General features: G+C 41.9%; 1 protein-coding gene across 9 annotated transcripts in view; it reads left to right on the top strand.

The window, feature by feature from the left end:
- The window catches only part of nrxn2a (neurexin 2a), a 170,629-nt gene that overhangs the window by 76,347 nt on the left and 81,869 nt on the right, over nucleotides 1-12,413 (top strand). For 5 of the 9 annotated variants that reach the window (XM_011483510.4, XM_020708865.3, XM_020708860.3 and 2 more), the window contains one exon: nucleotides 7,195-7,221. The exons of the other annotated variants lie outside the window; for them this stretch is intronic. In XM_011483510.4, the coding sequence (XP_011481812.1) occupies nucleotides 7,195-7,221 (27 nt within the window). The remainder of the gene's footprint in view (nucleotides 1-7,194; nucleotides 7,222-12,413) is intronic. 9 annotated transcript variants of the gene reach the window in all.

The raw sequence follows: 12,413 nt of genomic DNA, 5'->3' as shown, positions 1-12,413 counted from the left end.
AAAGGATTTTCCTTTGTCTTCTCATAACTTGTGGAGCAGGTGTCACCAACACGGTGCCCGCGGGCACCCGGTCGCCCGCAAGGACCACATGAGTCGCCCGCGGGCCTGTTCCAAAAATAGCACATCTCATAGAGAGCTGCGTCTAAAAATTAATTTTGTTCTGTTGCTATTATTTTTTTAATCACACTTGTATGTATATAGATTTAAAAAATACTATCTTAAAAATACTTTAAGGTTAACGCGCACAATATTTACCTATGGGCAGTAAAGTAGAGCTTGTGGGATGTGGAGAGTAAGCTAGCGGGCGCTGTATGCACTTTCGTACCCCAAAAACATGGCAGAAAAAAGAAAGAAAACGTATCTCTTTCACAGTGAATGGGAAGAGGAGTTCTTTTTTACGACTGTAAAAGAAACCTGCGTGTGTCTGATTTGCGGGACGACCGTGGCGACAGCAAAACGGCACAATGTGGAGAGACATTTCAATACGTGTCACAAAAGCTACCATGATAAATATCCACCTGCAAGCGCCCTACGGGCAGAAAAAGCCCGTGAGCTAAAGACCGCTCTGGGTAAGCAACAGTCTTTTTTTACGAGGCCGACCAAAAACTCACAAAAAGCATCCGAAGCCTCGTTTAGAGCTACACATTTTCTGATCAAGAAAAAAAAGGCATTTACAGATGGAGAAGTTGTCAAAGAAGCGATGTTATTAATTGCTAACACTGTATTTAAAGACGAGAAAAATGGAAGCGACCTAATCTCCACTCTTTCCGACGTCCAACTGGGGGCATCTACGATGGCAAGACGAGTATCAGCTATGTCCAGTAACTTGGTCGATCAGTTGGAGCAGGATCTGGCGAAGTGCAAGTGGTTTAGCCTCCAGTGCGATGAGTCCGTGGACAGCAGCAGTACAGCGCAGTTATTGGTTTTTATCCGGATGGTGTTTAATGATTTCTCCACAAAAGAAGAACTCCTGACACTACTGCCCTTAAAGACAACTACGAGAGGAGTTGACATTTATAACACGGTGAAGGAGTTTTTCGTGCAGAAAAAGGTGCCATTGGAAAAGCTGGTAGCGGTGACAACAGACGGGGCTCCTGCTATGGTCGGCCGACAGACAGGTTTCATCGCTCACTGTAAACGTGACCCAGACTTCCCCAAATTTCTGCATTACCATTGCATCATTCACCAGCAGGCGTTGTGTGCGAAAGTGATCGGCTTTGGGCACGTGATGACTCCCGTTGTGAAAATCATAAACAACATCCGCTCCAAAGCAAAGCAGCACAGGATTTTCAAGGTACTATTAGAGGAGATGTCAGCAGAATATGGGGACCTACTGCTACACACAGAAATCAGATGGCTCAGCAGAGGACGAGTTTTGCATCGTTTTTTGTCTCTTTTGCGTGAAATCAAAGAGTTCATGCAGTCCAAAGGCGAAGATGTCTCACTGCTAGAGGACACAGAGTGGACACTTGACCTTGCATTTTTGGTGGACATTACTGGGAAACTAAACCTCCTGAACTGCCAGCTGCAAGGCAAAGGTAAGACTGTTGTCGATATGATAAGTGCTTTAAATGCATTTAAAGCCAAAATGAATGCATTCTCTGCAGATTTACAGAGAAAAAAAGTTCTGCACTTTCCCTCTGTGCAGTCAGTGCTGAAAGACAATGCTTCTGCATCTGAGACATTTGAAAAAGTGGCAGAAAAGTACATTGAAGTAATAAACAGACTTGGGCAAGAGTTTGAGAATAGGTTTTGTGACCTTCATCAGCTTGAACCATGTGTGTTCTTCATTTCCAACCCTTTCATGAATGGGGACACAACATGCTTTGCTGAGCAGTTAAGTGCAACGTTCAACTTGGATGCTGGACAGGTGGAGATTGAAATTATAACATTGCAAAATGATCTCCATCTCAAAGCCTACCAGGCTGCACCAAACTTTTGGCGCCTTGTTGACACAGAGAAGTACAGTGGAGTATGCACAGCAGCCATGAAGGTTGCCAGCCTGTTTGGCTCAACCTATCTCTGTGAATCAGCATTTTCTGACATGAACTTCATCAAAAACAAACACAGAACACGCCTCACTGATGCACATCTGAGAGACTCACTCACAGTTGCAGTGTCAAGTTACACACCAGATTACAACACACTGGTGAACAGCATGCAATGCCAGTCTTCCCACTAACCAAGGACGGATACCAGATGTAGTCAGTGACAACATGGTAGTGCCATGGCAAAGTTGAATTAAAATATTGAAGAATTGTGTTCAATTTAAAAGTGTGTTCATGACATTTAAAAGTTATAATTTTGTTAAACATAACACAGACTTGGCCATTAGTTCAAAATGTGAAATAAAAAATGTATTACATATTTAAAAATATGTAAGTTGATTTTGTTTAACATTACATAATTGTTAACTTTTTGAAACATGTTGCAACATAGTTCATGATTTGTTAACAGGGCATGTCAGTGGCTTGTGCAAATGGGATATTTTTTGCTAAAATGTAGTGATGTAAGTGATCATCTGAAAATGTAACAAATACTGTGATTAATAGAGATAAAGTGTTGAATATTGATATCTGTTTCCCACCTTGTTGTCATTTTTGATAATCATTGTTAGAAATCATTAACATGATCAGTGTTTTTACATAGGTGAGTATTACTAATCATTATAAATAATGTATAACTAAAGGCAAACTGAGCAAATTTGTTATTTCAGAAGAGCGTATCAAACTGGTAGCCCTTCGTATGATTCAGTAACCGTGAAGTAGCTCTCAGTTTCAAAAAGGTTGGTGACCCCTGTTGTGGAGCATCATAGGGAAGTTAGCGTATTCTCCAAACTATAGGGCACACCGGATAAGAATGGTCAATGAATGGTCTGTTGTCTAAACTATGTCATATAAAAGGCACATTAGGCAAGACAAAAAAAACAGACATAAGTCTGTCAGGGAGACTTTATAAACTGCCTTTACAGTTATTCTAGTTTTTGGCAGTGAAACGCTGCATGTTAGCCACGTTAGCCCAACCTTTTAAATACATTTAAATACATTTTTTGGACGCAATGCATTGTGGTCTATATTTGCCGATCTAGTGAGCATCGATGGACACTGGTTTTTCGCCGAGACTTCTGGGACGTTTCTAGGGCACTGGATTATGGAATTGTAGATACGGACAGCACTACAAAAAGGCGAACGCAGTGTATAGTGCACTATGTAGTGAATAGTGAAGAAATTCAGACACAACACAACCGTAAACTGCTACACGTTAGCCGTGTTAGCGTATTTACTGAGACCGCTAAAACAAACATTACAGCGACTCCTAACCTTGTAGTAAAACATAAAAAACGACAGTCTGACATTGCTACATGTTAGCCCCATCAGTGTGTTAGCAAAAATGGTCTTTTTTTTTTAAAAATTTAAAAAGTGCACCTAATAGTGCCGGAAAAATGGTTCTTGGGAAAAATATTTTGGTTTTTATGTTTGTGGATTTCGAACAGCATTAGCATTAGCAAAGTGAAGCATTTCTCTGTTGCTCACACACTTTGTACTAGAATTCTGAGAAAATGGAATACATGGAAAAAAAATCAGCAAATCTAAGCGACAATGTCTTTAGTGGTAGTAGTACTAAGTAGTAATGGACTTTTTTTTAACCAAAAGGTGTTCGAAGCATATGTATTAAGCACATTTATTTCAGGTTTTATTGTTCCTTTGATTGACAGCAGCATCAAACAGAATCCTAACCTGAAATGATACGTCTGGAGGTCATTAACTGTCTTTTATTGTAAGACAGTCTTTATATAAATGAAGGAGGCTTTAGCTGTCATCCCATAATATTTATGTTTGGAGGAGCATAACTGACAACCTCTGTGGGTCAAAGGTTAGAGGTTAAGATGAATATTATTCACATACATAAATAAAAAGATATGTTCAAAGTTGTAAAAATCCATATAGGCTTCTTAAAAGACATGAACCTGACAGAAGCTGAGGAAGCATCAACTGCTGGCGGAAGACCCCCGTCCTCCTCCAGTCTGACTCAGAAAGCAGAGATGAGCGGGCTGCACCCTCAGATCATTATTCAGTTCATACTCAAGACATTGAAAAACATTTTACACGCGCTACTGTAAAAGCTCCACACTAGCATTTATTAATCAATACGTACATCATTCATTTCTCTAAGGAGTTCCACCCGTAAAAAGCTCTGCTCCCTTTCGCGTGGAGAGGATATAGCTTTTCTCGTTTTGGTGGGAAAGTGGGGATCTATGTCTCGTCTGCCAGCCTGGAAAGCCTCTTTTTTCAGAAAATCCATATTTTTTTCAAGAGAGAGGAAACACTTCCACCTGAGTGTGACCTTCGCACAAGGACAAATGGAAGCAGTGCAGCACCCGCCGCATCGATTTCAGCAGCTTTAGACGCGGATCCGGCGGCTTGCAGCTCAGCCTCAGAGCAGACAGCCGTCTGTCTGCAAAGTCACAGGTAATTATTGTTACTGTTAGCTGTTCGCTTGGAACGGAAAAGCGTCACTAAAGCTGGAGTCTCCCAGGTCTTCGTCAAGATTTGTCCAAATCCCTCATTGCTTCCCAGTTAATTGTATTTTACCCAAAAAAACAGACATATTTATTTAGCCTTCATTTGACTAGAATTTAAAAAAATATACAAAACATGTAAATGAATTTTTTTATTGTCTTCTGGGATTTTGAGGTGGAAAATAAGAGCTTAAGTCAACAACATGAAAGTATTTGGCAAGTTTGCAATAAATCTTAGAGCCACTTAGCGTAAATAGTTAAAGTCCCACTGCGATGAAAATAGTCTTGTTGGTGTTCTTGTGGCATTTTCCTTGTATGCTGTATCGAGTAAACTAAACTCAAAATTGCATTTCAGAGTAGCGATTTAATCAAACCGTTTAGAATCAGAAAAAGATGAAAAAATGTGAGCGCCCTGCTCCGCTCCATTCCAATGCATCCACTTGTAGACGACTAGATCCATGTTCGTCTCCATGTTGCTTTAGTATTGCTTGCAATTTTAGTTGCACCGGTAATGTTAGGTTGGGAGTGTGAGGGGCTGTAAGCTAGTAGGAGAGTATTCAAACAGGGAACTCTCATCAAGGGGGGGGGGGGGGGCTTCACGCCAACAGTTCTGCTCACAACTACATACGTACCGGGTAGTAGACACGGCGTCAGGAAAGCGCTAAACATGCATTGTTGAATGCTCTTTCAGCATATGCAGCATATGGTGTTCACTGTCGCTGTCCAACACCAGCGCATGTCCGCCACCTACAGTTGGAAGAGACTCGGTGCAAAATGTCAAAGTGGTAGAAATCTCATCAATCTTGTTCCAGACTTTTTCTTTTAACCGTTGTGCGTTACAATGCGGGTCAAGATGACCATTGACGTGTTCTCCCTACCATGACAAAGGTGGATAAAGGTGGAAAGATTTCATGGAATCCATGGACACCAGTGAAGATCACAAATCATTGAAGAAAAAAGGTTCAGAGCACTGTCTAGTGGGTCTAAATGACCCAACTCCCAATGTCAAAGTGCCTATGATAGGACAAGGCTTAAGGCTGTATTCCAATATAAGGAAGACTTGTCATATTTCTGGCAGGGCACACATTTTTCTTCCATTATCAATTTTCAAACGATTCGCACATCCATACACCTCTCCTGATTGGTCAACGTTCGACTTGGTTAAACTTTCAAACTTTTGTACATCCTACAACGGTCGTAGAAACTTGGGTAGCTATGCGTAAACGCGAGAGCTTTGAACACAGAATCCCGAAACATGCATATACGTGCGTTTACGTAGATTTATCAGAGTGCAGAATCAAGGTAGCTTCATGAACTCTTGCCATTCTGCAGAAACTATGTCCAGAAAACAACAGGTTTTTGGATTTTGCCTCAAAACTGCATAATCCTAATCAAAAGACCACTGGAAATGCTATTACAATAGATCAAAAGATGATCAGAGTGGAACTTTAAGGTCATATCAGCTGCAGTCATGTTACTATGCATTAGAACTAGCAGTCAAATACCACAAAATATACAGACTTTTTGGGGGGTGCACACTGTTTTTTCTAAATGATTTTTTAAGCAACTGTAGGTGTGTATGATTTTTCTGCCTTTCTTCTCTTGGCTTTTCTCCTTTCTCTCTCAGTTGGACCCGGGGTCAGGTCCCTCCTGACCGTCTCGGCTCTTTCAGCCCTTCAAAGGCGTGTCTGCAGTTCAAGGAGAGGGCAGTCAAAGACCTGATTCATCATCACGCAGAGACACTCGCACTTACACCACCACCGCAGGGTCCCATTGTAGCGCCAGCCCCTCACATTTACATGCCTGTCCATTTTAGAGGCACTTCAGTGAACAGGAAGTGCCAGTGATGGGCTCTCGCACACACACACACACACACACACACACACATGTACACACACTCATCATCACAACACTGTGTCTCTGGTCTCTGGCTGTCTGTTTCCACTGCTCTGTGATGGTTGACAGCTGGAGAGCACCGCCTCCACCACATGACTTCCACCCTTTTGCTTTCCACACTGAAGCGTGTGCAGTTAATTGTTAAAATGCACCCCAAAATTTGTGAATATTTTGGATACGTTTATTTTAAAAATCCTGTTCATTTGAAGCAACAACAGTTGGGATTTAGTGACACGCCTTTTTGGTGTAAGTGGAAGTGTGGCTGAAGGTTGTGCAAATCACCACTTTCCTTCTGTTTCCAATCTTATAAGCAAAAATGACCTTTTTTTTTTTTAAATTTCCCTCTTCAACTTGAAGTTGAATCAATCTTTTTTTTTCTTTTTAAACCGTTGCAGAGGCATCTCCTGCAGAACGCGATTCACGTTCTGTTTTCTCTCCTCGCAGCAGTCCGGGTTTGCACAGTTACCCCAAAGCAGATGTTAGCTAAACTATCGGTCAGGGTCTGCTGACGCTGCGCACCTTTTGCCTCCACGGTCGATAAAGCTGCTATTGATCCGAACGTTGTGCCCTGCTCGGATGCACCTCCAGCTGCGGCGGGCGCTCCGTGCTTTCACCCGTTCACGCCATAAACCACAGCGAGGAAAGTGGTGCTTTAGACTCTCCAGGCTGTCCCCGGATGGTGGGCTCTGAAAGCACTGAACTGTCTGCAGAATGTACCTTGAAGGATGTGAAATTCTCCTTTTCTCTTGATCTCACTATCTCACTCTTTCTCCCACCAGATTGTATCAGGATAGACTGTAACCTCAGTAAGTGTCACCTATCATTATATCCTCTACCATGATTAAGACGATGTGCACGCTAGTATGTTGATGTGCTCCTGTTTCTTTGAGTCATTCCCACAGCAGGGCTTGTTTACTGTTATCGCTGTAAAGCGAAGGGAAAACAGCAGCGAGGCCTCATCCTGGACGGCGGCAGCACCGTGAAGGATAATTGGATGCTTTCGCTGCCGCACACGACCGCCTCAATTACAAATGTTCTTATTATTACCGTGTCATAATATTGTAATGAAACTGCAGCTGAAACTTGACATGCAGTGCAGCGGTTTTTGTGAGGGTGTCGTCTATTTGCATTTCAAAAGATTTGCTTTCATGGCTGATAAATGCGGTTCAAGTTTAATCATCAAAGACAATTTAGCTATTAGAGAAGGAAATAATAGGATTTTTCTATGGCAGCAAGGCACAGGTTTATTATTTAAATGTATGTTTACATGTATACGCTCACCGGTCACTTTTTTAGGTATACCTAACTATTACCAGGTTGCCTTCAAAACCGCCTTAATCCTTCCTGGCATCGATTCTACGAGGTACTGGAAACATTCCTCAGAGAGTTTGGTCCATATTGACATGACAGCATCACGCAGTTGCCGCAGATTTGTCGGCTGCACATCCATGATGCGAGTCTCCCGTTCCACCACATCCCAAAGGTGCTCTATTGGGTTGAGATCTGGTGACTGTGGAGGCCATTTGAGGACAGTGAACTCATTGTCATGTTCAAGAAACCAATCTGAGATGATTCCAGCTTTATGACACGGCGTGTTATCCTGCTGGAAGTAGCCATCAGAAGATCGGTACACTGTGGTCATGAAGGGATGAACATGGTCAGCAGCAATACTCAGGTAGGCTGTGGCGTTGTAACACTGCTCAGTTGGTACTAAGGGACCCAAAGTGTGCCAAGAAAATATCCCCCACACCATTACACCACCACCACCGTCTCCAGCCTGAACCATTGATACGAGGCAGGATGGATCCCTTATTTCGTGTTGTTCACGCCAAATTCTGACTTACCATCTGTATGCCGCAGCAAAAATCGAGACTCGTTAGACCATGCAACATTTTTCCGATCGTCTACTGTCCAGTTTTGGTGAGTCTGTGAATTGTAGCCTTAGTTTCCTGTTCTTAGCTGACAGGAGTGGCGCCCTATGTGATCTTATGCTGCTGTAGCCCATCTGGCTCAAGGTTGGACATGTTGTGTGTTCAGAGATGCTCTTCTGCAGACCTCGATTGTAACGAGTGGTTATTTGAGTTACTGTTGCCTTTCTATCTGCTTGAACCAGTCTGGCCATTCTCCTCTGACCTTTGGAATCAACAAGGCATTTCTGTCCACAGAACAGCCGATCACTGGACATTTTCTCTTTTTCAGACCATTCTCTGTAAACCCTAGAGATGGTTGTGGGTGAAAAACCCAGTAGATCAGCAGTTTCTGAAATCCTCAGACCACACCGTCTGGCACCAACAACCACACCCCGGTCAAAGTCACTTAAATCACCTTTCTTCCCCATTCTGATGATCGCTTTGAACTGCAGCAGATGGTCTTGACCATGTCTACATGCCTAAATGCATTGAGCTGCTGCCATGTGATTGACTGAATAGAAATTTGCATTACCGAGCAGATGGACAGGTGTACCTAAAGTGACCAGTGAGTGTGGATCTATAGAAGGAACAAAGTGTGAAAATGTTTTCTTTAGATAAATCTGAAAATTAAGTTCTAGTTTTCATTTTTTAGGAGCCTAAAATACAGCAAGTCTGATGTAATATGACCTTATCTATCAAAAGAGTTTGGAATTGTATTTGTGGAAGAACTAGTTTCAATTTAAAAGAAAATGCACTGTGGGATCTGACTATTAGTGTTGAGAAATTCAAATTAGACCTAAAATGACAAGAAAAGAGAGCTGCCATTGAGCTGCCAACAAAACTCTTTAGCGCCTACATCCTACAGCCCTCAGCGTTTAGGATTCAGCCTGTGGCGCCTCACCAGACGGACGGAGGCAATTTAAGTTTCGGTGCAGATAACAGCAATCGTGCGAGGAACTGATAAACGCTATCTCCAGTGGAGAGGAGGGCGGGTTGTCAGTTCAGATCATGTAATACAGAGAGGTCTTATGAATGCTTATAAAAGTAATTACAGTAATTGAGCGTTTAGCTGAAACCAAAGAGCCAATCAGCCACGGCGGATCATTCTGTGTCACACTGCTGCTCCTAAACCCTTTGTGCCACCAAAAGGGAACATGTTTGTGGTGTTTAATGATATTGAACTGCACCTTTTTGTGGTCAAAGGGATGTTGTTGTTTTTTAATTGAAAAACATTGTTTGTGTTGCTTGTATTTGAATAGGTGCACTACAGACCCCAAAAAACATATATATATATATATATATATATATATATATATATATATATATATATTTTTTTTTTTTTCTAATTCAATGCCTCCCCCCACCAGCAGATGGCGTTGCACCTACATGTGCAAACAGAATGTTTTACATAGAGGTGTCTGAGAGCAAACTGTTCCAAGATGGAGACATTTTGCACCAGTGGCCTTTGAAAAAGATTAACACTGCAGCCCCTATGATGGATACCTTGTTAATGGATTCTATAGGCAGCCGTCACCCAATCAGCAGCTCACTGTGAATATCAAGCACTTTTCTCTGATTGCTTGATGGATCGCCTCATAACTGAACAGCGACAGTCAATAATTCGGATTCTTCGACGAGGTGTCTGCAGAAAACTCCCCCGCGCCGGATGGGACGGGGCAAACGGGGTAAAAAGAAAAGGATGATGCGCCTCTGTTAAAAAAGCAAGCCCCGCCAAAATAAGAGAATCACCTTAACAAGCTTTGATTGAACATGCAGTCCCAGCTCGGTGTCAGGCCTGGCCTGTGCAGGACTACCAGGCCTTTGAAGTTTGCCTTTGAAAGAATCAATCATTTTGAATTTAGGTGAGGATCAAGCTGGACAAGAGAGGCTCTTTACATGTGCAGCTTAGTCTTGAGCAGCTAAAGAGTGAGCTTTTGAAGTAAAGGGATTTCATTCTTTTTTAGAGCATATTTCTAAATGTTTTCAAGCAGAGAACAGTTTTCCTTTATTTCTTATTTTCTTTTTACTTCATAGTGTTTCTGACACTACTAATCCCTAATCTCACCTTGCATTTATATTAGCTGTACTTTTGATTTAAAATATTTTATTTAACGACTCACTCTGATCATCTTTTGATCTATTGTAAAAGCCTTTACAGCTGTCTTTTAATTTAATGACCATGCCGTTTTTAGGCAAAATGAGATGTTTTCTATGTCGTAGGACATGAACTACAAGCTTTTTCCGAACAGCATTTTTTTCATCTGCTCCTGATTCACAACAAGTTAAATAAAGAAATACTCAGAAATGCAAGTTGAAGCTTAACATGTCCTCCATCATCAGAAAATGCCACAAGAACATGTTAATAACACTGCAGAAATACATGGCAGTGAGTCTTTAAGGACATTGTCATGGACCTAAAGTCTTCCTAAAAAAGTGATCAAAGTTAAATGTTTGAGTGTAAACCAAAAACAGGCCAGCATCACCTCTGCCTGCACGCACACTAGAGCTTTTAATAGTTAAAATGCAACTAATGTGCAAAGATGTAAGGGAAATACTAAGAGGAGGATGCGTTATTTATAAGGATTTATTAGTCAAACATGAGGCATTTCTTATCAGCGCTCTTTGTTAAATACTTCATCACAGGCATGCTTAAACAGTAGCAGTGCTTTTCGGGTCCACTCTTCAGCTCCGTTGCGGGCGCCGCTGCACAACGGTCAGTATGGCCTGCACACAAACGGCTCCGCAGTGTTAGCTTCTATCTTATTGTTTTTTTCTATTATTCATGCTAGCAGTGCAAAAAGGCTGCACAGTTGTTGAAGTTTCATAATCAAGCAGCTAGGTTATTTAAATATGGAAAGGAGAATTTCAAAAGGCATGAAGTAAAACGTTTCAACTAAAATCAGTGCAGTGGATTTTACATTTCACTTTGTTTTTTGGGTGTTTTTAACATGTTCTTGTGGCATTTTCTGATGATGGAGGACATATTTAAAGAAAATTAAGCTAATTTCTGTATTGAAATCACTGGGATTCAGGAGCAAATTGGTGTTTATCAGCTCCCTGCTCCGATCCATTCTGATGCTTGTAGACGACTACATCCATGCACGTCTTCGTTTTCTTCGTCTGAGCTGGAATCTGGCTCTAAACTGTTGAAGTGTGAGGAGCTGTGAGTTAGCGGGAGAGCGTGTAAACAGATGGGTGATGGGAAGTTGGGTCGGGCTTGCTTTGTATCAAAAGCTCCGGCCCACAATGTAGAGGCGAAAATAAAGTCTAATGTAAACAACAGTGTTTTGTTTGTTTGTAATTTAGGCTGAAAACGGCATAATTGTAATTATTAGACCTGTGGGACCACTGACAGAATCTAAAGATGATCGAAGTGGGTCTTTAATGTTGGTAGATTTGGGAGACATTTTATAATAAATAGAATAGAAATAGAAATGGAATTTTTGTGTTACTATGTTAACATTACAATACTTAAAGAGCAGGGAACATCCATCCATCTCTGTGTGTTTTAGAAAAGAATAAAATAATTCATGTGAGTCCATCCCATGCTGGGAGTGCTTGATTTGTTCACACGCATCTTTCAGATGCCAGGGGGAACCGGCTCAACATGCAGCCCGTAACAGAGTTCTATATACATTTATCTATATGTATTTAACTTCCCTGTGGATGAGGTAGGGAAGTGAACAGAAGCCAGTTTCATTTAGCGCCCTGGAATCCTCCTGCACCCTTAGCTCTGTCGGACAGACAAACCCCCCAAAGGCGCAGCCAGCTTAGGCATGGCCAATTAGTTTCCCAAGCGATGTCAGAACTTCTTTGAACCGCTGTGTCGGCCTGTTGCGCGGGCACTGATTCGGGCTGACGGTGCCGCAGAGGCAAGCCTCTGCACTGTGACCTATTTTGAAACCGGTGAATGGCGAGGAACTCCTCATGCGCTCCATCCTCGCACACGATCTCTAGATCTTTTTATTTATTTTTTTTACCCCGAGGCCTGCTTTCCCATCAGAAGACTCCTTGGGTTGACAGCAGACGCCACGCCGGTTTAGTTTTAAAGTATTCACTTTCAGGGAGGCTCTGTTGTGGTTTGATCA

This window comes from Oryzias latipes, chromosome 14, assembly GCF_053564925.1.
Source record: "Oryzias latipes strain Hd-rR chromosome 14, Olatipes_Hd-rR_3.1".
In the NCBI taxonomy this organism is placed as follows: Eukaryota; Metazoa; Chordata; class Actinopteri; order Beloniformes; family Adrianichthyidae; genus Oryzias; species Oryzias latipes.
Note: the sequence above shows the minus strand (reverse complement) of the source record. Positions and strands in the feature narration are given on the sequence as shown.